Source organism: Mustela putorius, unplaced genomic scaffold (assembly GCF_011764305.1).
Source record: "Mustela putorius furo isolate JIRA1106 unplaced genomic scaffold, ASM1176430v1.1 tig00537335_pilon_pilon_pilon, whole genome shotgun sequence".
In the NCBI taxonomy this organism is placed as follows: domain Eukaryota; kingdom Metazoa; phylum Chordata; class Mammalia; order Carnivora; family Mustelidae; genus Mustela; species Mustela putorius.
Window position 1 is genome coordinate 5,113,002 of NW_025422457.1, and position 23,980 is coordinate 5,136,981.

General features: G+C 38.1%; 2 protein-coding genes across 7 annotated transcripts in view; one reads left to right on the plus strand and one right to left on the minus strand.

Moving 5' to 3' along the window:
* TRMT1L (tRNA methyltransferase 1 like) overlaps positions 1-18,820 on the minus strand; it is a 53,909-nt gene extending 35,089 nt beyond the window's left edge. The window contains exons 1-10 of one of the 2 annotated variants that reach the window (XM_045074312.1): positions 18,598-18,820; positions 17,119-17,253; positions 13,743-13,853; positions 12,304-12,417; positions 9,479-9,543; positions 7,670-7,799; positions 5,071-5,191; positions 4,345-4,424; positions 973-1,222; positions 366-578 (exon numbers count right to left, since the gene is read on the minus strand). In XM_045074312.1, coding sequence (XP_044930247.1) covers positions 366-578; positions 973-1,222; positions 4,345-4,424; positions 5,071-5,191; positions 7,670-7,799; positions 9,479-9,543; positions 12,304-12,417; positions 13,743-13,853; positions 17,119-17,253; positions 18,598-18,820 — 1,442 coding nt within the window. The remainder of the gene's footprint in view (positions 1-365; positions 579-972; positions 1,223-4,344; positions 4,425-5,070; positions 5,192-7,669; positions 7,800-9,478; positions 9,544-12,303; positions 12,418-13,742; positions 13,854-17,118; positions 17,254-18,597) is intronic. The other variant, XM_045074313.1, reaches the window with a different exon arrangement.
* A 109-nt stretch (positions 18,821-18,929) lies between these two features.
* Positions 18,930-23,980, plus strand: part of SWT1 (SWT1 RNA endoribonuclease homolog) — a 110,130-nt gene continuing 105,079 nt past the window's right edge. For 4 of the 5 annotated variants that reach the window (XM_004767959.3, XM_004767960.3, XM_004767961.3 and 1 more), the window contains exons 1-2: positions 18,930-19,385; positions 23,645-23,734. In XM_004767959.3, coding sequence (XP_004768016.1) covers positions 18,930-19,385; positions 23,645-23,734 — 546 coding nt within the window. Of the gene's footprint in view, positions 19,391-23,644; positions 23,735-23,980 lie in introns of all 5 variants that reach the window. The other variant, XM_004767962.3, reaches the window with a different exon arrangement.

Here is a 23,980-nt window from a genome sequence, read left to right on the forward strand (position 1 = left end):
CCCCTTCCCGATTTTTTGTAAATCTAAAAACAGCCTTTGCTTTTTCTTTTCATGGTGCTAGCCCCCATTTAACCTACATTGTTAAAAAAATAACTGATTTGAAGGTTTACTTTCATTTTTATCTCTTCTTCCGTAAACTACTTTATTTTAATAAAACTTTTAATTGGAGACTAAACTATTTTAGGGACAAAACTTTTAAATCAGATTATAAAAGAAACATAAGATTACCAAACAAATCAAGATTCTAGACATGAATACAGAATTTGGACTTCGTGCATGTTTTGAAAAATGCAACTGGCACTTTTTGTAATATTATCTCTATCATATAACCAAACATATGAGGTATGTTGTTGTCAGTCTGGTACCTTGCCACTGCAGCTACAACAATTCTGGCTGCTAGTTCCTTGTAATATTCAGTTCGGACAATATTACAGCCATAGTGACGCCGGGCAACATGCTGTGCCTTGGCATATAAAGAACTGATATCTGTAGAAGTCACTGATACAATGCCAAGGTTTCTTATATTTCTGAACGCAGAATCTAGATAGTTCACGGATGTTCCAAAAGGGTCTAGATGTCTAAAATGAGAAAGAATATAATTTATTTAAAATCATACTCGTAATCAAAATGATACCACTGTCATTAAGTCTAATGAAAAAATGCCATGGATTCAAAAGTACTTTACAAATCTGTTTTAAATATACAGTTCTGTTTTTAAATTAAGTAATAAAATGATCACATGATATATACATCACATATAAGAATGGATCAGGCTTACAGGAAAACTGTCATGCTTAGGAATTGTATTTCAAATGCTAGAAAATGTTCTTATTGAATTTTTTATGCCAACAAAAAAACCTATTAATGCAAATAAGTAAAAAACAATAGTCTTTTTATCCCCCTCCAAAACCTGGGCCAGTTTAGAAATTCATACACACACACACAAAGTAACACAAATTTTTTTGCACTTACATGAAATCAAAAGATCTCAGATGCATCAGTACATTGGCATCCATTTTGGTCACCTTAATATTACCAAGGTTTTCCTCTCCTTCTTCAAGAATAGCATCACTCTCTTCCTTTTCCTTACTGTCCACCACCACTTTCAATTTGTTTAAATGGCAATTCTCCTGAATTAGTGTCACAGAGTTTTCATTCAAGTCATTAATTGTAACCTTAACTGCACTTCCAAGATGTTTTGCCCATTGTAGTCCCATTATCCCTTAGGAGAAATGTGAAGGAAAAGGAATTTTAAATTGTAGTAATTAAAGAACAGTATATAATAATAAATATTTTATAAAACCAAAACCATATTGTTTCAAAATCTTAATATTGTCATAAATAATTTTTTTTTTTTACTTTCTCACTACAAACCCTCTGAATAAAAGTTACCATACACACACAAAATGTGTCTAACAGATTTTCATTAATACTTCTAAAACTTTTCCGAAACCCCCAGTCAAATAAAATAATCATGTTTGTTCTTTATTGGGGGGAATAGGTTTTCTTTTGTTAAAATTTCTTACAATGGAATGCTTTTTTCAAACAAAATCTTACAGAGAAACCCAACATACAATAAGAGTAAGGGCGGAGTTACTCAGCCTGGGGGATGGGAAGCTGAAAACTCCTCCTGCTGAAGTTTACCTAATGCACCAAAATTACGAAAACAACTTTAGTGGATTAACATTTTTCACACACTGTACAACAGCATCATTGTGAATTAAACAGAACAACTTTGTACATGTAAGCAAATGATCAAGAATTCAGACCAAGAAAGCCTTTCCTCACAGGCTTTCTAGACCATACTGGATTAGTGCCACAAGCAACATCTGTTACAATATGGGAGAGGTGCCACAGGCCCAGACACTGTGTATTAGAAAACCCTCTATGGTCAATACTTTTAGTACATCTTCTTCACTCATATGTCTCATAAATGTAAATATTTAACATCCACTATGTGCCACGGTCTTTACAAATATTTCCAAGTTCTCATTATAAGCCTGTGATTAGTTCTAACATTCACATTTTAGAGATGGGGAAGCATGGAAACTGACTGCTATGAACTGATACAAGTTTACAAGGGAACATTACACGAAAGGACTGAAAAGCTCAGACATTAGCTTTGATGATCTCAGCTGAAAAAAGAATAGTTCATTGCAGCATTATTTATAATAGCCAAGACACAGAAACAACCTAAGTGTCCACAGATGGATGAAGAAATGTGACATATGCATACACACACTAGAAAATACTATTAAGCCATAAGAAAGAAGAAAATCTTGCCACTTGTGACATCATGGATGGACCACTGGAGGCACTATGTTAAGTGTAGTAAGTCAGAGAAAGACAAATACTGTATGATCTCACTTATATGTGGACTCTGAAAAAACCAAACTCATAGAAACAGATCAGATTTGTAGGTTGCCAGAAGTAGGGCAGGGGGAGGGTAGAGGGTGGAAGAATTGGATGAAGATGGTTAAGAGTCCAAAGAAGATAGACAGATGGCCAACAGACACATGAAAAGATGCTCAATATCACTAATCATGAGTAAAATGTAAATCAAAACAATGAGATATCACCCTTGCACCTACGAGAATGGCTAGAATCAAAAAGACAAGTGTTGGTGAGGATGCAAAGAAAAATGAACCCTCACTCACTGTTAGTGAGAGTGTAAATTGGTGCAGCCACTGTGGGAACCAGTATGGAGTTTCCTCAAAAAAATGAAAATAGAATTACCATATGATCCAGTAATTCTACTACTGGGTATTTACCCAAAGAAAATGAAAATAATTAAAAAAGATGCATGCTTCCCTGTGTTTACTGCAGCATTATTTACAATAGCTAAGATATAGAAGCAACTCAAGTATCTCCTGATAGATGAATAAAGAAGGAAGTACATATACACAATGGAACACTATTCAGCCATAAAAAAGAATGAGATCTTGGCCAACTGCAACAACATGGATGGACCTAGAGAGTATAATGCTAAGTGAAATAGACAGGGAAAGGCAAATACAATTTCACTCATATGTGGAATTTAAGAAACAAAATTAACAAAGAAGAGAAAAAAGCAGATTCTTAAATACAGAGAACAAATTGGTGGTTGCCAGAAGGGAGGTGGGTTGGGGAATGGGTAAAATAGATTAAATGTAATTAAAAAAAAAAAAAAAAGACAAAGAAAAAAGAATAAAGAAAAAGGGTTGGATAAGGGAAAATGCTGGTAATTAAATTTGGAAAAGTAGGTTGGGATCAGATTATGCAAGATATTAAATTGCTTTTAACCACTACTTTTCCAACAAAGAGGAACTTAAAAAGGAGAGCTAATTCCTGCTATCATCCTTTTGCTACAAACTTCCCCAAAATACAGTCCTATGACCTATAAGAAGAAAGACTTGAATTACGTTCAGGTGACTTCTTAGAAATTTTCTACCCTATTATCTTTTCTTTACTCTTAAGTTCTTTTGGGAAAAATGTTCTCAGTATTTAAAATTACCCCTCACCCCACAGCCTAATGACTAGGCAGTTTATTATATCACAAAAAAAGAGATAACCAAACATCAAGTATTTCCTGATTATAATGAACCAGTATTCTTGAAAAAAGAAAAAAAAATCCTATCTGAAACTGATCACACCTGAAAATCCAACTACCAATTAACAGAAATACAGGGGACAGAGGAACATGTTATACAAACCATGGAGATACCATTAGCAAAAATCTAGACTCTGGAAAAGTCTATAAGGCAAACAAGCTACATATCAACAAATGATTATCACACACAAACAAAATGATGGATGTGAATATAGATTAAAAAGAGATTTAGAAATATCAAACAATGAAATATATAGTCTTTATTTGAATCCCTGCTTGATTAAAAAAAAAAATCAGGTAATTGGGCATATTTAACATTTGATATTAAAACATTTGATATTGATTTAATTTTTTAAGATGTGATAATGGTATCATGGTTTTCTTTTTTAAAAATCCTTATCTTTCAGAGAACCAACTGAAATATTTACAGATCAAATGATGTATCAGTGATTTGTATCAAAATAATGGGGATAAGGATGGTAGAAGGAGGTATGAGGGAAAAGTGCATGGGATACAGCCAAAAGAACAAGCACAAGTTGATAATTTTTGAAGTGAGTGATAGATAGCAAAGGACTCTATTATGGTCTACTTTTGTATATATTGGAAATTTTTCCACAATGAAAATATTTACTTTGAGTCTTTAATTTTTTATGCCAAAATATTCTGCCAGATAGAATACCCGTATACATTTTCTAAGAAAAAATACTGCATAAAGCTGATAATTAAAGTGGAGTTCCAAAAAAAACATTACTCACCAGTGGCTCCAAAGGCATCTAGACATTCCAAAGGTTTTCTTTCTTCAGCCAAAGCAGCCAATGTACAGAATATTAGTTGCCTAGAAAGTATAATAATCTGAAATAATTTTACTGTACCATGGCTTCATCACTGTAGATTTTATTTTATTGAAGAATAGTGAGATGGGGAGCCTGGGTGGCTCAGTCAGTTAAGCATCCGACTCTTGATTTCAGCTCAGGTCAGGATTTCAAGTTTGTGAGATCAGCCCCACACAGGGTTCAGAGCTGGGCATGAAGCCTGCTTAGGATTCTCTCTCCCTCTCTCTCTCTCTCTCTGCCTCTTCCCCCACCTCAGGCTCACACTCTCAAAAAAGAGAGAGAATTGGGGTTCCTATTTTCTGTACAACCTGTTTTAAAGGAAGACCTAGTAATATATTCCCTACTTTAGTATAAGAAGTAAAATTTGTGAAATTAAACTATCAATCTAGTTGGGTTCTATAAACAAGCATTCACCATGAATAATGATTCCATAAATAAAACTTGCCCACAAAAGTACTATTTTACTCTCTGAGAAAAAAATTAGTTTGGTAGGATAAAAGAAAACAATCATTCTAAGAAAATACTAAAACAGATGACTCTCAATCTGTACCTAGTTTTAAATTTCACTGTATTAGAACATAAGATTAAGAGAAGGTACATTTGTTATAATTTGAAACATCCCATAATCCTTTTCCCAATTTATCTTACCGGTTTAGTTTCATTTTGGGATTAAAATAGGAATCTGTTTTTTGAGGTACAGAATAGTTAGGACAAACTTGTACATCTGTGTCTGCCTCTTTCAAAATTTCATTAGGTGGTTTTGCAGAAGCTAAAATGAAAAAAAAAAAAAACGATTTCCAGTGAAATACAAAATAATTCTAAATATCCAAAACAATACACATTAAAAGAAATAACTTTTCATTTTAATATTTTGTTAATGTAACCAATTGAGTAAACAATGGAAAAAGAAAAACAACCCAAAACTGATTTATTCAGTACTGTCTCTAGGAAAGAGTAGCACTCAATTAAGTATTTGGGTAATTAAAGTTTATTAAGTCAAATCTTCCCTGCCTTGAACATCAAAATATCTGTATTATAACCCTAGCTAAGAACAATAAGCTTAAAATAAAACAAAATTTGGGGAAAAAAAAATTCAGGACTCCTGGGTGGGTCAGTCAGTTTAAGCGTTTGCCTCCAGCTTAGATCATGATCCTAGGGTCCTGGGATCGAGTTCCACATTGGGCTCCTCGCTCAGTGGGAGGTCTGCTTCTCCCTCTGCCTGCTGCTCCCTCTGCTTGTGCACTTTCTCTCTCTGACAAATCAATAAAATCTTAAAAAAAAATCCTAAAACGCCTTTATTGTTCATCAACCCCTATACTGTGTTTACATAGACTGGCTGCTAAATATACCTTACTGTGATATAATGGTTATAAAGTTAGTATCTCTGTTTCATTCCATAAGTCATCGTGGATGACAAAGAATCACTATACTTCCAGAACATGCTAGATTTCAGAACACTTTCTTATAACTACAACCGTAAAACACAAAATTATCTTTTTTTTTTTAAAGATTTTATTTATTTATTTGACAGAGATCACAAGTAGGCAGAGAGGCAGGCAGAGAGAGAGGGGGAAGCAGGCTCCCCACCGAGCAGAGCCCGACGCGGGACTCGATCCCAGGACCCCGAGATCATGACCGGAGCCGAAGGCAGCGGCCTGACCCACTGAGCCACCCAGGCACCCAATACAAAATTATCTTAAATTGGGTATAAAGTAATGGGGAAAAAAAAGATTCTACATTTTGTATATATTAGAATCATTTAGCTATGAGCCCAAATGAAATACTGATGTATTTGTGTTTGTATATTTTAGGAATGAGACATATATATTATGTGTGGGGGAAAAATAGTCTTTATTTTTGGCTTTTTCTTTTCTTTTTTTTAAAGATTTATTTATTTATTTGACAGAGATCACAAGTAGGCAGGGGCAGGCAGAGAGAGTGGGGGAAGCAGGCTCCCCGCTGAGCAGGGAGCCCGATGTGGGGCTTGAGACCAGGAGACCCTGAGATTATGATCCGAGCCAAAGGCAGAGGCTTAACCCACTGAACCACCCAGGCGCCCCTGTGTTTGGCTTTCTTGATAATATTAAAATCAGAATGTTAACTACATGGCAACCGTACTTCCCTTTTTACAATGCCAAATCATAGTTAACATTCCCTAGTGTTTTTTATATTCTTCTACACCCACCAAAGTGGCATGTGACTTATCTCACAAGATCAGCCTTTCTCAAACCAGTTTCTACCAGCAATTAAGCTCTATAGAAAATTATTTCAGTGACTATTTTTTCAATTCTTGAAAGAAAAGTACATAATAACCATTTTAGATGTATATGAGATAAATTAATTCATTACATACAATGGATGCCTTAGGGCATGAGGTCTTAATTCTTTTTTTTTTTTTTTAAAGATTTTATTTATTTGTCAGAGAGAGATAGAGAGAGAAAACGCACATGCATGTGCAAGTAGGTGGAGGGGCAGGCAGAGGGAGAAGCAGGCTCCCTCCTGCGCAAGTTGCTCAATCTGGGACTCGATCCCAGGACCCTGAGATCACAACCCGAGCCAATGGCAGACACTTAACCAACTGAGCCCCAGGCATCCCATTAATTCTTAAGAAGGGCTGCCTCACTAATAACAAGCTATTAATAACCCGATATCACTTCAGGATAATAAATGGTCTTTATATAACTCCTTTTTCCAGTGTTTTCAACAGTAAGTATAATATAGCTATCTATAATCTTCTGTTAAGATACCTATATTTAGGAGTGCCTGGGTGGCTCAGTCAGTTAGGTGGCTCACTTTGGTTTGGGTCATGGTTCCACTGTTTTGGGATCACGCCCCACATCAGGCTCCCTGCTTGCTGGAGAGCCTGCTTCTCTCTCTCCCTCTGCCTGTCAGCTCTGCCTACTTGTGCTCGCTCAAGCTCTCTGTCAAATAAATAAACAAAATCTTTAAAAAAAAAAAAAAAATATATATATATAAATACACACACACACATATATATATATGTATATTTACTTTGGCATCAATCACTTTTTCTACCCACATTAAATATATTTGTTAAACTGAGGACAGTTAAATGTTGTTGGGAGCCTCACAGAAAGAAAATGAAACATAAGGTAATGGATTAATAGTTAACTAAATGTTTTGGTTAAGTCCTTGTATTTTATCTCCCCGCTGTCTGAAAAGAATAACTCGATCATTGTTTAAGGATTTACTTATCAACACATGTTAATGAGATTGCTCAACTTACCAGCAATATACCTGGATTTCGTCTCTCCTTTATTCACATGTCGCCTTACATGTCCCAGCATATCGGTTCTTCTGGTGATTGTTGCTGAACAAATGATACAATGATAATGGGCGCCCAGTTTACTGGATATCTATCAAACAGAGTATTTAATTTAAATGTACAATGAAAGACAATGAAATAGAAGTTTATTAAGATTGCAAATTGAAGTATGTTAGTGTGTCACGAGTTTAATGATGTAGAAGACAGTATTAATATTGCCATGGGACTTCAAAGGGATCTTTACTTCCTTCTCTACATTTATGTTTGCTTTTTACTTACTTTATAATAGACCACAACTTTGTTTTTCCCATTCATTCTAGTCAGCATATAACTGTACCCTATTTTCTATAAGTAGCACTTATAAAAATGGCATAAAATTAGCAGAACTGTATTAGTAGGTGAGTAACAATTGTTCTCCAGGAAAATAAAGTCCTGATTTATACTGTTTGCAGCTTTCTGTGGTATGTGTACTCTACCACGGCCAATGCCAAGCTACAATTGTGACAGATTTCAAGCTACTGATGTGAAATCACTGAATGTGAGTTTGGGAAAAGATGTGTAATATCCTACTAGAGAGCATGGCCTCCATGCAGATATAATAAACATAATATATAATATAAATATATAATGTATTATATATATGTTATACATATATATGTATATGGCGCCGACAATAGTAAAATAGGTAATAGGAAATAATGAGACTGGAGTACTCATTACATTTGTTTATAATATAATTTATTCACTTTAAAATTTATACAATTTAATTTTTAATGATGGCCATGTTTAACAACCAACTTTCAATATTTCTAGAAATATGGGCTAGTTTCGGCATACCACTGAATGCTAGGAATGTAATAAAAAGACTAATGGTCCAAGTAAAAAATTTTCATTTTGTAATTTTTCATTTAGCTGAAAATAAAGAGATTATTCCAATGGCTTTTTTCTACTTTTGATACCTTTTACCCTTTTACCCTTAGAACTTCTACCTCCTACCTCCTTAGAGCTTCTACCTCTTTGGGATCAAACAGCAAGTAAAGAACAGGTGAAAACATTACACATTGGTACTGTTGTCATCCCATTCAAAATGTCCTGGATAGGGTTGATGGACCAACCATTGTCCTGACCCCTGCTTAAGAAATGTTTGTTTTTTTTCTCCCCAGCACTTTACTCTTTTTAGTGGCCTGAAAAAAAATTAATAATGAGGACTTCTTAAGCAAATATGCATCCAGGATAGTACTACTAAAAACTATTTTGTAATTTGTATTCCCCAAAAGTTAAATGTATCCTAAAAAGGGACATTAGCACTTTTAAACAATTATTAAGATTTCAGAAAGTTTCTTAATTCTGTCCTTTGACAGATTAAAAGAGCACAGAGAAGGTAAATATGAATTGACATACTGATATTTAACTGAATCACAGAAATTGAAGGCTTTTATCCCATAATCAATTTATTTTAAAAGAAGAATATTACTTTTTATTTAAATTCTCCATTCCAAAATTAGTAAATAGGTTAACTTTTGTTCTGAAACCACAAGAGAAAAATTTATCTGAATAAAATTAAAAACTGAAAAATGAAAAGTTCAATACAGTAACTCTTTTTTTCATATAATTCATATTTTTTTCCTACCAGGATAATCTGAAAGCACTCAGACACAAAATCTTAAAGTAAACCTCATTGTCAAATGTGCCCACAGCCTTAAAGCCAGGTAAAAATTCTGCTTTCTTTAAAGAGGGCTAAATTTAAAAATAAATCTCACATCTGATTACCTGTTCTCCAATAATGTTTGGTTTCACTGGTCGACAAGGTAAGTGACAGATGCACATCCTGTAACCTAAAGTGAAGAATCGCTGGTTGTCATATCAGTTCATTAAATATTCAAGTACCATTAAAAATTATTAGCAAATTTTATTTTATAAGAATAACTGGGATTCTTATTTATAAGGTCATAGTTTATTTGAATGAGACTTAGTTTTCTATATTTTTTATATAACACATAGTACAAAAACAAATGTATGATATCCAGGTTTGAATTCTGGTTCTGCCAAGACTATGTGTTACCTTGATTGGTCATTTAGCTTCTTTGGGACTCAATTTTATCATCTATTCTCTGACATTGTGACTTTTTATTAGGCTTCGCCTTCTTTGCCTCATAATACAGCTGCCGCTACATAGCCTCTTCTTCGTGAGAAGGCACTTAGCTCTCTCCCATCCTTCTTAACCTTCTTCATGCATCCTCTTCCCTCTCTTCCACTCTAAAGAACAGATTTTTCTATAGGCTTAATGGCTACATGACTTTTCCCCCTCATTTTCTTGGTAACTTTAATGCCTTTTATGGTTGCAACTATCTCCCCTGGGGGAAGGAATTCCAAATTCTAGGTCTAGTTACCAACTCCTTTCTGAGGACCAGATCTCTCCTTCTGATTGCCTGCTGAGGATGTACGACTGGGTTATCCGGTCAGTATTTCAAAATCTGTCAAGGACTAAGGTGTCCAGCTCCTTTCTTCTCATACCTTGCATCGAATTGTTTCTCTTACTTGTACATACGGAAGTATCCCAGGATGCAGTAACTTCTTTTTTCTCCACTGATATGTACTCCTATGGCTATCCCACCTCATCCATGGCTTTAAATACCATTTATATTCTGACAATTCCCAAATGTGTATCTCTAGCCCCAACCTTTCCCCAAACTCAAAATTCTTATCTAGACTTGACATCTCCAGGAGATGCATCTAAACGTTCGCATGCCTAAATCTGCAGGCTTGGCCTTTTCCCCCCATACCTGGTCCTCAAGCAGTCTTCTCTGCTCAGTAAAGGATACCACCATTCTTACAGCTGTTCAAGTCTCAGGCTCACGCATTCTTGGCTATTTTCCCCTCACATCTTACTTCTATTCCTTCGGCAGGTCTTGTTGCTTCTACCTTAAACATATTTGCAAACTACTTTGAGACCTGCTTGCTAAAACAAAACCTGTGATACTCGCCACGTACCAGATCATCACCATGTGAAAAAAATCCAACAACTTAATGTACTTAAGAAAGTAAAGAAATGCCATGAGCCATTTAAGAGATGGGAATAATAGGGAAGACAAAGACTAACCTAAAGGTTAAACAATGACTTAAATAAAGAATACAAAAAGAACTTTTTAACTAAAATGAGACCGTTCTTTTTTGATAAAAAGACATGATTTACGTACATTCTTAAAAATAATTAAACAGGGGGTGGGAGGTTGGGGTACCAGATGGTGGGTATTATAGAGGGCACAGATTGCATGGAGCACTGGGTGTGGTGCAAAAATAATGAACACTGTTATGCTGAAAATAAATAAAAAATAAATTTAAAAAAATTAAACATAAAGGACAGGATGGCCTCTAATTTAGTCTCTAATTCCCTTTTCTCTAAGTGACTAGTCATAACCTTTTACCAATAATACTAAGAAAATTCTTTCCTGGGATTAAAACTCCAGATAACCACATTTAGCAACACCTATGCTCACAAATTCATATACAAGTATGCATATGTTTAAGATGGATATTTAGGGCTTTGAGGGTAGAGTTTTTTTTATCCATATGAAGCATCATAAACTCTCCTCTCAACATGTGTGTTGACACATGCAATAGCAGTTTTTCATGGAAATCCTTCCAAATAAGCTAGTATAGATCTAATATATACTCTTTACAATGGTGGCATAAGAATTTATGGTATGTATACACCATATTACAGTCAACCAACCCGTTTTTATTTTAGTTTCAAGTTTTTGTCATTAAGTATATGCTGCAGTGAATATTCTTGTACATTTATCCTTATTAATTGATTCTTTTACTCCCAAAAGAGGGAGTACCTGGTCGAGAGGTATGTGAATTTTTTAATTTAAAAAACATTGCCAGATCTCTTTCCAAAAACGCTGTACTAATTCACATAAGTCACTCTAAGAATAATTCATTATATCTAAAAAGTCTTTTAACTTGGTGAGATCTCATTTTTTGTCCTTTAATTTTATTCTTTATGAGACCTCTTATTCAGTCCCCCAAATTATATCATTTTTGTCACTACTGTAATTGGTATCTTTTTTATAATTTTCATTTATCTAGAGTAGAGAAAGACTACGATTTTAAATATTTATCTTATATCCCACTACTTTTTTAAAAATCCCACTACTCTTTTCAACTCTAATCTTTTTAAGCCATCAGCAGAAAAAAAGATATTGTCTTCTTTCCCAATATTCACACTATATATTTTTTGTTTTGCATTTACTACACTTTCAAAATTATGTGTCAGATGGTAGTTGTTCTAACATAAAAGAAAAAGTATTAACTTTTTAAAACATAGTTCAAAAAGTTATAGGGACCCCAGGGCCAAGCAAAATACCAGTATAGAACAGATGCTTAATAAATGTTTGCTAAACTAAACTACACTTATAACATACATCCATTGCCTAGAGAGTTCCATAATTGTTTATTAAGAAATACATTAAAAGGACATTAAATCCCTCACAATTTTAAATGGAAAATATTTGAATTTGTTCACAATAAAATTCCAAAACTTCTATTAAATCTTGACACATTTAGTTTTTAGCAAGCACAAGAATACTAACCTTCAAATTCAACTGAGACTTTCCAGTGTAAATTCTGAAGGTGACGACGAAGCTTATGACTATTACAAGCTCTGAATTTCTCCTTAGGGCACAACGGACAAGACTGTTTGTTTCCTGACCAAAAAAAAAAGTAAAATAAAAAAGAACCAATAAAGCACCGAGCAGACAGGCTACTAATGCCTCAATTTAGCTGCGAAAGAAGTAGCAGGGGACTCTCTCCACCCAACACACACACTTCTCAAATAACGTCTCTGTTAACAGTAGGGAGAGTCATCTCTGCCTCAACAGGTAGTTAATAATCAGCACATGGTCAGTGATTAATTTTTTACCCTAAAACTCTCCTCTCTGGGGCTACCTGATAACTTTGTTGCCACCGGGAAGAGAAAAAAGGAGAAAGTAATAAAGTACATGATATCCCTCTGGCCAAAAGGCCTGCCAGAGAGAGCATCACTAGGTACACTGGACAGGGGAGAAGGCAGTACTTGTCACACTCCCAGGGAGGCAGGAGCCGGGAAGACAGTGTGAGCACCTGCTGTGGCATTCTGCTCTGGCAGCAACAAAACCAGTTAACATGCAGAGTAAGAAAAATGGAAGGAGTGAAAGGACCTAGTGGGATCCAAAATAACTGCTATTCTGGGACAAGGAGCATGGTTAGAACCACTGTAACCAATTAGCAAATTTGTAAGTTCTTCCTTCTTCATTAATGAAAAGATTACGGATCATAAAAATACAAGTCTTATTTAATTAGAAATGTAATGGATCTCAAATAAAAACTTTGAGCAACGAAAAAAATTAAAATCTCAAATTCAGGTTTAAAACAATAAACATACACAAAAACAATCAGCAACTCACTTAATTTTTAATCCGAGTATCTTTAACATACAGCACACTGTAAATATAGTCAAAATTAATTTTTCTATGTGCTCTGCTTACTTCAAAAAACCATGAAGTGATACTGAGGATGGAATTCAAGCACTGAGGATGGCAAAGCGGAAAGAGAGGAGCTTGAGGCGTGACAACAATGAGGAACGCTTGCTCCAGCCTTAAATTGCCCACCTAGGGACTTTGTTTATGTGACTGAATATAATACGCCTTTAGTTATTAAAGGCAGTGGTTTTTTGGGACTTCTGTTGCTTATAGTTAAATGCAAATCTGAACTAAAAGAATACGCAGTCCTTACATATCCACAAAATTGTAATATCCTTGGGGAACTGTGAAACAACTAGTCTCCACAGCACCTGTGAAAGCAGGCGGCTACCAATTTCCTGAATGAGAAAATTTTATTATTGCTCTAGTAAAGTGGCAGTAAACAAATCTACTCCCAGCAAATTTTCATGAGTTACTAAACTACACTTACAACATACATAAGATAAAAAGCAAAAGATAAAAAGCAAAAGAAATTAAGAGGGGGGAAAAAGACCCTCAAAATATGGAAATACCTGCATCAAGATGATCTGAGTTCAATGAACTGGCAGAGTCAAAATCTCCTTCAGCTACGAAGGCTAACTTCTCTAGATCAGCAAGCTGCCTTTGGATTGAGATGTGTCTCTCTGAAAGGAAATTTTAAGAGTTAGGAGATTAGTTTTTAAAAACCTGAATTCCAGTTCTATTTTGATTTGATCGTGTCACAGAGACTCCTCCACTTTTATTTCCTGTAGCATGGTGCCCTGGCACCTAGATGGGGACTACTGCTGCAATTCTGCCTATAAAATGACAAGTGTGCCTCAGAACGTGAAAAGTTGGGGGAAAAAAACACTGTGAAACTTCACACCTTTTAACTTTTATCTAATTATTCAATATAATTCTGCAGAAAATGTTTTTTTCTCCGTACAAAATGCTGAAGTAAGAAACATAAGCCACGCTTCCTATCTTTAAAGAAGTTTCAAGGGGCACCTAGGCGGCTCAGTGGGTTAAAGCCTCTGCCTTTGGCCCGGGTCAAGATCTCAGGGTCCTGGGATAGGGTCCTGGGATTGAGCCCTGCATTGGGCTCTCTGCTCAGCGGGGAGCCTGCTTCCCTTCCTCTCTCTCTGCCTGCTTGTAATCTCTGTCTGTCAAATAAATAAATAAAATCTTTAAAAAAAAAAATAAAGAAGTTTCACCTAGGCAGGAAAGATACTGATATGTTACCAACTGTAACACAGCGCAGGATGAAATGAATACCGGGGGTATATGGTGTGGGTATACAGGAAGGAGGAAGGAGGAATTAATTCTAACAAGTGCCTTTGAGAATGTCTTCCCCAAGGAAGTGACATTTGACTGAGATGTAAGTTATGAAAAGAATTTCAGTAAGCAGAAATTTGGTGGCTGGCCTTATAAGCTAGTAATCTCATGAATAAAGGTATAAGGTGTAAAAAAAAATACAGCCACCTCTATCCCACCCTTGGCTGGAATGTAGTATGTTTGGAGAATGGAGGTGGTGGAAGAAGAAGCAGCCAAAAATGTGGTTCAGATCACGAAAGGCTTAAATTCTATGCAAGTTAGTCTGGACTGTCCTCTTCAGGCAACGTGAAGTCTTTGCAAGTTTTTGAGGGAGTGAGTAATATGATTTGAGTGCACTTCAGGAGGTTATCTCTGTCTGTAGAATCAAAGATCAGTAACTGAGATGAGTTAGTAATAGAAAGGTAAAGAACAGATGGGGAAAAAAGAATGCTGGGTGTGAGAAATAACCATGAATGACTGCATTCAAGAATGGTTCCCAGATTTCAAGTTTACATGGTTGAGAATAATGGTATGATTAACCAATAAAGGAAGAGGAACACATTTCTGGCAGATAAGAGGAAAGGAGAAAAAGTAATTTAGTTTTTGACACAGTGTTTGATATACTACAGGTATTCATCCTCAAGTTCAGTATGCAGTTGAGTTGTTTTTGGAGTTCAGGAGGATATAAATCATAAATACAAGTTAGGTGAAAGTATGAGCTGAAGAAAGCCTAAGGAAAAAAAAACCACTATGGGAAAAAGAGAAGAAAAAGGCCAAAAATCCAGTCCCGGTAACATATTTTTAGGTTTCTCAAACATTACACATTCTTCAAACGACATACTTACAAACTTTGGAATATATGAATATATCTTTCCAAAGTACATTTAACATATTCTTGATTTGGGCTTGGAAATGCATTCCCCAATGCCACTGAACCCACTACTGATTAATATAAATGGTTATAATTCCGAAGGGCCATATGGAGGGATGCAGGTAATGTAAGAGACACGGAGGAAAATCATCAAGGAGGGTAGATTCAAAAACAATAAATGGTAAAGGAGATAGCTTTATCTTATAACTTATCTTATATCTTATACCTTATCTCAAGATAAAGCAGAAGCCAAGAAAAAAAGAGAATGTAAAAGGTTCAACACTAAGTATCACAGATAGTTGTAGAAATCAATAGAAAACTACTGGATTTAGTATTTAGCAGGTCTCCCATCACCTTTAAGAAAAAAGGTTCAGTGAGATGTTCTGGAATACAAATGGGATTAGAAGAAAAAAATATAGAAAATCACACAGATTATTTCAAAAAGTGTGGCAGTATAAAAAAGGAGATAGATGGGATTGGAGGTTGCTTTTTCTTTCTTTTTAAGGAAAGACTTGAATATGCACATCCCAAAGGAAAGTAATGTTTACAAAGGAGGAGCTTGAATATACGAATACAAGACTAGGAGCTGAAAATTGGCAGGAAAAGATCCCCAACTGGAGAGATGATAGTAAACCGCAGGACTCTCTAGTATTCATTACACAACAAGGTTATACAGTTTAGAACCTGAAACCTTTAAATTCTATTCTTACCATAGATACCCTCCTGCCTGTTCCTCTCCAAGCTTCACTCCCAGCTCCTTCTGTGTCCTTGTTTTTCTTTCCCCAAAATAAACAGTAAGACAGCAGGGGATATGCCTTCCTCATTTTTGTAATGATTAAGTGCCCAGTACTGTATCTCGTACACAGCAGGCACTATGGTTTGTTAAATAATTAAAAAAAAATCGTTAGTCTTTTTGGATGCAGTAACAGAGTCAATAATTTTGGAATTCAATTCAGCACTATCAGACATTCCTGCTCAACTTTACTAAAAGACAAATTTTCACCTCATTTTTATTTATTTTTATTTTTATTTTTTTTTTAAAGATTTTATTTATTTATTTGACAGAGAGAAATCACAAGTAGATGGAGAGGCAGGCAGAGAGAGAGAGGGAAGCAGGCTCCCTGCTGAGCAGAGAGCCCGATGCGGGACTCGATCCCAGGACCCCGAGATCATGACCTGAGCCGAAGGCAGCAGCTTAACCCACTGAGCCACCCAGGTGCCCCTTCACCTCATTTTTAAATGAGAAAAGCAAAGAGCAACAATTAACTTGTCATACTAGGTATTGTTCAAATGACTTTATAATGAGATATGATTTCTATAAATAGGCAAAAATTTTCCCAAATGAGCAAAAACTTAATTGCTAGGTGAGACCACAAGATTCAGGCAATGAATCCATGTGTACAAATCAATCCTTTGAATTTGCAATCATAAAGACTTTCAGCTTCCAAAGTTCAAAGTTCTGTTCATGTGAAAGTATATAGTACTATATAAACCTGTGCTTACTGAAATCATCCTAAATCGTACAAAATAAGAGACAGGAGCCTGGTATGTTAGACGAGAATAACGAAAATCCTGTAATCCACTATTAAAACTCTCAAAGATCTGTCTAAAGATTCATGATATGCCTTCGTATGTATACCTCTCAAATTACTTTCTGGTTCAAGATAGTAGATAGCAGACAATCTGTACTTAAATCACTCAAACTTTTTGTAACATGCTAGTAATTCTGAAGTCAACAGGCAAACCTCTTGTTAAATCAGATGAATCCAAGATGCTAGGAGTTTCTTTTACAACTTCTGATACTTTTTCCTCATTTTTCAGTTCTATTTCAAATATGCCATCTTCATCTTGCCTACTTAAGACTGATTTCGAAGGACTAACTAGACCACATAAAAATAATTTTTAAAATGTGATTAATATATATTTCTAACGCATTTCAGATTTCTCAATCACTACATATTTGCCCCAGTAATGCATTTTTCAGGTTTCTCAAACATCATACATTCTTCAAATTACATACTTCCAAATTTTGGAATATTTATCTTCCCAAACTATGTTTAACATTCTGGCTGGTGGGGAGGAGGAGAAAGCACACAGTCCCTAAAGCTGCTGAACCAATTCTGATTAATATAAACAAATCTAATGTAGAGGTAGGGAAGGGAGGCTACTCAGGAGAGTGTACCACCCCCCTGCCAACTGTAGGGACCCTTATTTTGCATCTACTACCTCTGATCTTATATGAGGAGGAGAAGCCTACCCGAAGAACACTTTGGCCTTTTCTGTGATCAACTCTACTCTTTAATTTACTGTGACAATTTTTATGTGGCTTTAAAATTGCAAAGCTACTCTACTGGACTACAACTACCCAAGTGATGTATAAATATTAAATGCCCAACTGTCCTAGAAGAAAATGAATTATTTTGTTATTAATTCAGAAAGAACATAACGGTCAATTTATGGACCACAAAATAATTAAAAACAAACAACAACAACAACTTTCTGAGACTTCACATTTAAAAGTGTTCAGAAGATTCTCAAGTGTTTCTCTTTATGGTCCAATAAATCACCACTTAGAAAACATGCAAGCACATACATTAGCACAATAATACGGGCTATTAATTTTCAGCAGTCCAGTTATGATGGAACGGAGGGCAGAACTCAACTGGTATTTATGACTGAGGGACGACATCCAGAATTTAGTCGACCCTTTCTTAAACTACTCATCAGCCTCAAATTCTTTTTGAAAGCAAGCTGCTAAAGAAGATTAGTAAGAAAAGGCCATCTCTTTGTGTATATCGAGCACAAGAACTAGTTGGTAACAATGGTTTCCACATCTTGGCAGCTACGATCTACCACAGTAAACAGGTTGCCTCGGTTACCATATCACATGGGAAACTACCAAATTAGTGTAACTCCCTATTTGCGTAGCAGAAAAAGACCCCCTTTAACGAAGAAGCCCTCGACCTCATTATTTCCTTTTATCTGCAGCACTCCTGGCCTCCACAAACCCTTCACCACGATGTCCTCGAGGTTTGGGGACATGCCTTCTCCCATTCTGTACCCGCTTTACCCGCTACACGGGTCCCTCCTCCCTCCCCCCACATCCCTAAACCTGTCTTTCCCCATAAAAAACATCCCAGTGAAGAAGGGCCTCCCCTACTCCCCAGCAAGGCGCACTTCCTCGCTTCTCTTGCGGCAGAAAGATCTAGGCCTCCTGCACTTACTGCTTTCAGCCTCGTCAGGGGCAGAGGCTAGGGACGGGGACAGGGCCGGAGCCTGGGCCAGGGCAGGGGCTGGGGCTGGAGCCGAGGCCGGAGTCGGAGCCGAGTCCGGGGCCGGAGCTGGGACCCGAGCCGAGTCCGGGGCCGGGGTCGGGACCTGGACCTGGGCCACCTCCGCCTCCTCCTTCTCCTGGGGTAGCAGCTCCTCCTCCGCCATATTCTCCATAGTTACCGCCTCCGTGCCAGGCCCGCCCGGGGACCAGGAGGGGCTCACGGCGGGGTGAGAGAACTGGCGTGAATGCCCAGAGGGCTGGATCCAAGGAGTGGGGAAGCAAATGGGAAGGGCTGGATGCGTGCAACAGACAAAAGATGAAGAACCAGTGACCAAATCCTGTCAGCAGAAAAATAAAAAGCCAGAGGTAGCGATTCGCGGTCCCGTCCGCTTCCCTTTCCCCGAGGCGTTGCGACGCCACCACAGCCTGCGCAGAAACGTATCGGGGACGGCGACCAATGAGGTAAGAGAGTTCTGCTTCCACGGTGCGTCTCGGTTCCAGCCGTCAACCAAGGAAGCGAAGCAAGACTACAATACCCAGGGTGCAGCGCGCCAGCCGGGGCGGAGCCGGAGTTCCAAGTCCTTGGAGGAAGTAAATGCAAAGCTAAACAAACGCTCGCAACGTTGGAGTAGTAGTCTGGGTCCGAGTGCAGAACTACATTTCCCAGCGAGCATCGGGTCCGGGGGAGACCCTTTTTCTTGGCCTGGGCCTCCGGAGTCGCCACCGCTGCGGGCGCTGGTAAGGTAAGTGGGGCGTTAGTTGACGTTTTGTTGGGCAGTTCTCACCTCTCTCCCTCTGGTACCTTAGCGGGTAGCCAGCGGGTCGGAGGATTCCGGAGGCCCCTCGAGCCTGGGCGGGGCGACTCTGTAGGCGGATCCGGGGTTGAGTCAGCTTGGTGAAGGGTGGGGTTCTGGTCGGCTCTAGGTCTGGAGTTGTCCCTCGCCCAGGGTGAGAATCTGGTTTGTTCTTGCCGAGCCCCTGGGCCCCGGGGACGTGGGAGCTGCTAGCGAGCTTCCCTGCTAGCCTGGTTTATTTGGAATCAGTGTCTGCGCTTCCCTTCGCACCCTCATCCCCACTGTGACCTGAATACTTCTCCTTTTGTCTTTATTTTGCTTTAACCTACGTATTCTTATTAGCACTGCCCTGGGGTCGTGGGGGTCTTGTGGGTAGAGAAGAGCGTGTGTTTCTGCGCGCGCCCTACACCTGCAGTTAGACTTAATAACCAGAGCTCTGAGTGTCTTTTGAGTTTTGCGGCACCTGATTGATGCGATTCCGATTCCACACGGCGTCTGCCAGTGAGTCCTCTGGCCCGTGTACTTCTCTTCCCTTCACTCCCCGGCCTGCTTGAACTTCAGTCTCAAGCATTCATTCCCTTGGCGCAGGCAGAGGAAAACTTGAATTTTCCGGGACTGGTCCGAATGTTATAAGCAGCAGGGAAGCAGAAGGAAGCCCCTTTATGTCTTAGGAGACTCGAACTTCCAGTTGGGTTTTCTTAGTTAATAAAGGTGCTACTTAGTGCCTAGCGAGCTCATTGGTCTATTTATTTCCTAGTTGTTCAGCCCAGGTGAGAGCTAGTGTGATGATTTGGCGCTTGGAAAGTGTAGCAGGATTTAGTTGCCACCTCCCAACCCCCCAGTAGTTAGGAAGTGCGTCTGGAGGCTTCCTCCTACCTTCCCTAGTGAGTTAGTTCTAAAGTCCTCATACTGCCTTCAACCTCAACTAAAAAAAAAAAAAAAAAAGTTACTGGGAGAAAGCACGTGAGGGGGGAGCGAGGAGCAGAGGGAGAAGGAGAGAGAATCCACGCCCACTCTCTGGGACCCGCGCGGAGTTGGAGGCGGGACTAGTCTCATCTCCTGGAGATTAGGACCCCAGCGGAAACCGAGAGTGCCATGCTCCACCCACCGAGCCACCGAGGCGCACCCCCACCCCAACTTTTAACTAGTTTTCCGGAATGTAGAACTGCCTCAACTGCTCTTAACAGTCAATTAAAAATGGGAAAATAGGGCGCCTGGGTGGCTCAGTGGGTTAAGCCGCTGCCTTCAGCTCAGGTCATGATCTCAGGGTCCTGGGATCGAGTCCCGCATCGGGCTCTCTGCTCAGCAGGGAGCCTGCTTCCCTCTCTCTCTCTGCCTGCCTCTCTACCTACCTGTGATATCTCTCTCTGTCAAATAAATAAATAAAATCTCTAAAAAAAAAATGGGAAAATAACACGTTGTAACTTACGGGAATGAGTAGTGGCTAACTATATTGTGCCTCATTCAAGCATCATTGATTTTTTTTTTTTTAATTTCCAAAAGGCTAGATGGTTAATTGAAAGCTTGATTCAGTGTATCAGTCTCACTATTTAACACCAGCTGGAAACCAGAAGATAAAGAGGGTTAGCTTTTAGAGTGTGAATTCTATGGGACTTTTAATAAGAATTTCTAAACATGATCTGTGCTGTTTTTTTTAAAAGATTTATTCATTCATTTATTTATTTATTTATTTATTTATTTATTTGACAGAGAGAAATCACAAGTAGATGGAGAGGCAGGCAGAGAGAGAGGGAAGCAGGCTCCCCGCTGAGCAGAGAGTCCGATTCGGGACTCGATCCCGGGATCATGACCTGAGCCACCCAGGCGCCCCATGTGCTTTTGAGACTCCTAAAAAAAAGGAATCTTCAAAGTTTGAAGAGTTATATTAAGTGACTGTGTTAGTCATTTATTGCTGCCTAAGTTATCCTAAAGCTTAGTGGTTTTTTTTTTTTAAATTTTATTTATTTATTTGACAGAGATCACAGGTAGGCAGAGAGACAGAAGAATCAGGCTCCCCGCAGAGCAGAGAGCCCCCGCTTGATCCCAGGACCCTGGGATCATGACCCATGCCCAAGGCAGAGGCTTTAACCCACTGAACCACCTAGGCGCCCCTAAAGCTTAGTGATTTAAAACAACAATACACATGACCTCTCAGGTTCTTTGCATCAGGAATTCAGAAATGGCTTAATGGGGTATACCTGGTTCTGAGTCTCATGAGGCTGCAGTGAAGATAGCAGCCCCGATGCTTCCACTCAAAGGCTTGATTAGGGCTCCAGGATTGGCTTCAATGCGGGCATGCTTACAGGCCTGGCAGCTGGTTCATTTTTGGCAGTGGGCTTCAGTTCCTCACTGGTGGGCTGCTCCGTGGACTATGTGATTGTCCTCATGATATGGTGGCTGGCTTTCTCTAGAGTAAGTGAAAAACACAAGCCACAGTGTCTTATATGATCTAGCCACATACCGCCATACAGCAATTCCTATTGGGGTCACAGACCAGCTCTATGTACTGTGAGAGCACTGCATGAGAGTGTAATTACTGGGCACCAGACATCATCAGGAACCACTTAGGAGGCTGGCCAGCACAGGAAGTCTCCCCTTTGAGTTTGTATTTTGATTTTAATAAAATCAACATGAATTTCACACTATTATAAATATAAACATTTGTCATGGTAAACATAAATGTGTTTTTCCTTTGATAGTCCACTATCTTCAGTGATTTTTTTTTTCTTCAGTTTTTTTTTCAATTGGCTTATGGGTGAGGGGTTTAAATTTAGCCTTATTTTGTATTCAAAGCAACAATGTAAGATGAACATGGATCAGTTTAAATCAAAAAAGTTAACATAAGTAGTCCATTGCCTCTAAACAGTTCATTTCATGGAATTTATTGTGGTTTTTTTGTTTTGTTTGTTTGTTTTTATTGTACCTTTTCCCAAAATGGAATAGAATCCTTGGAACAAGAAAGGGAAAAGAATATTATTCCTCTAATCTGGAAGCTCAATTGTGAATTCAATTGATTCCATACATGATTTTACAAATCAAAATTTTGGGGTAATTTAGGATTGTTCTTAGAAGTTCAAGGGATACCTGGGTGGTTCAGTCGGTTAAGTGTCTGCCTTCAGCTCCTAATCCTGGGCTCCTGGGGTCCAGTCCTGCATCAGGCTCCTTGCTCAGTGGGGAGTCTGCTTCTTCCTCTGCCTCTGCCCCTGTTGTGTTCTTGCTCTTTCTCTCTTTCTCTGACAAGTAAATAAATAAAATCTTTAAAAAGTCTGTATTAAATATTCTTTTTTAAAATAGATTTTTATTTATTTATTTGACAGGCAGAGATCACAGATAGGCAGAGAGGCAGGCAGAGAGAGAGGAAGGGAAGCAGGCTCCACGCTGAGCAGAGAGCCCGATGCGGGGCTTGATCCAAGGACCCTGGGATCGGGACCTGAGCCAAAGGCAGAGGCTTTAACCCACTGAACCACCCAGGTGCCCCTTAAATATTCTTTTATTAGTTTTTATTATTAGGCTTCTCTTAGCTGTCAGCATTTTTCTTCTTTCTCTTTATATTATCAAAGCATTCTGAAGTTTGATTTAGTGTTATTGATCATTCTTTTATAGAATTTCACTTACTATAGTCATTACTGACCATGAGTCAGTGCCTGCTTACATTCATAGTTTCCATATGTGTCACTGTCAGCAATAAACTCTCCTTTGGGCTTTGCTGTTAGACTCCTTTTATATCTTCCCATCCCATGACCCAATGAGGTTCCCATTCTCTGGCCTTTCCATTCCAGCACAGGATGCTTCTGCTACATGCTAAGTTGAATAGAGGGTGTGTCAGGAAAATAAAGACTTAGAACTAATTGGTTTTGAGGTGTAGGTTGGGCACAAGGGAACAGTCTTGTAGGCAGTTGAAAATGGTGATCAGAAGCTTGAGAGAGAAGGTCAGGGCTAAAGGCACAGTTTCGAGAGGTCATTCCTAGAAAGGTGGTAGATGGAATTGAAGGAGAGGAAGAGATCAATATGAGGGAGACTATAAGTGAAATAAAGTGGAACGAGAGAATCCTGTTCTCTTGGGAATGGTTAGAAGACGGAAATAATTTTGTAAAACTCCAGTCTTTTTAAAACTGAAAGACGACGAATTTCTAATGTATTTTGTTGTGGTGGTGGTAAAACAAAACAAAACACATAAACACCTAAATATGTTTTTTATTTTAGCTTTTCAAAATGTCCAACAGAGAATCTTGTGGTGAAAAAGAGAAGTCCCGGAGAAAAGGCACCACTGCATCACTGAGCTTTGATGTCCAAGTAAGAATTTTGATTTACTGATGCAGAGAATACTTTCTGCCTGTGTATTTTTGCGTAATGAAAAAAAAAAAACCCTCAGTTTTAAAATGAGTTACGTAAATGTTTTGTTTTGCCCTTCTGACCCAGGAGAAGTAATTTGTTTTTCCCATTCTTTCTTTCCCCCCATTCTTTTTTTTTCTTTTTTAAAGATTTTTAAAATTTATTTATTTGACACAGAGAGAGAGAGAGATCACAAGTAGGCAGAGA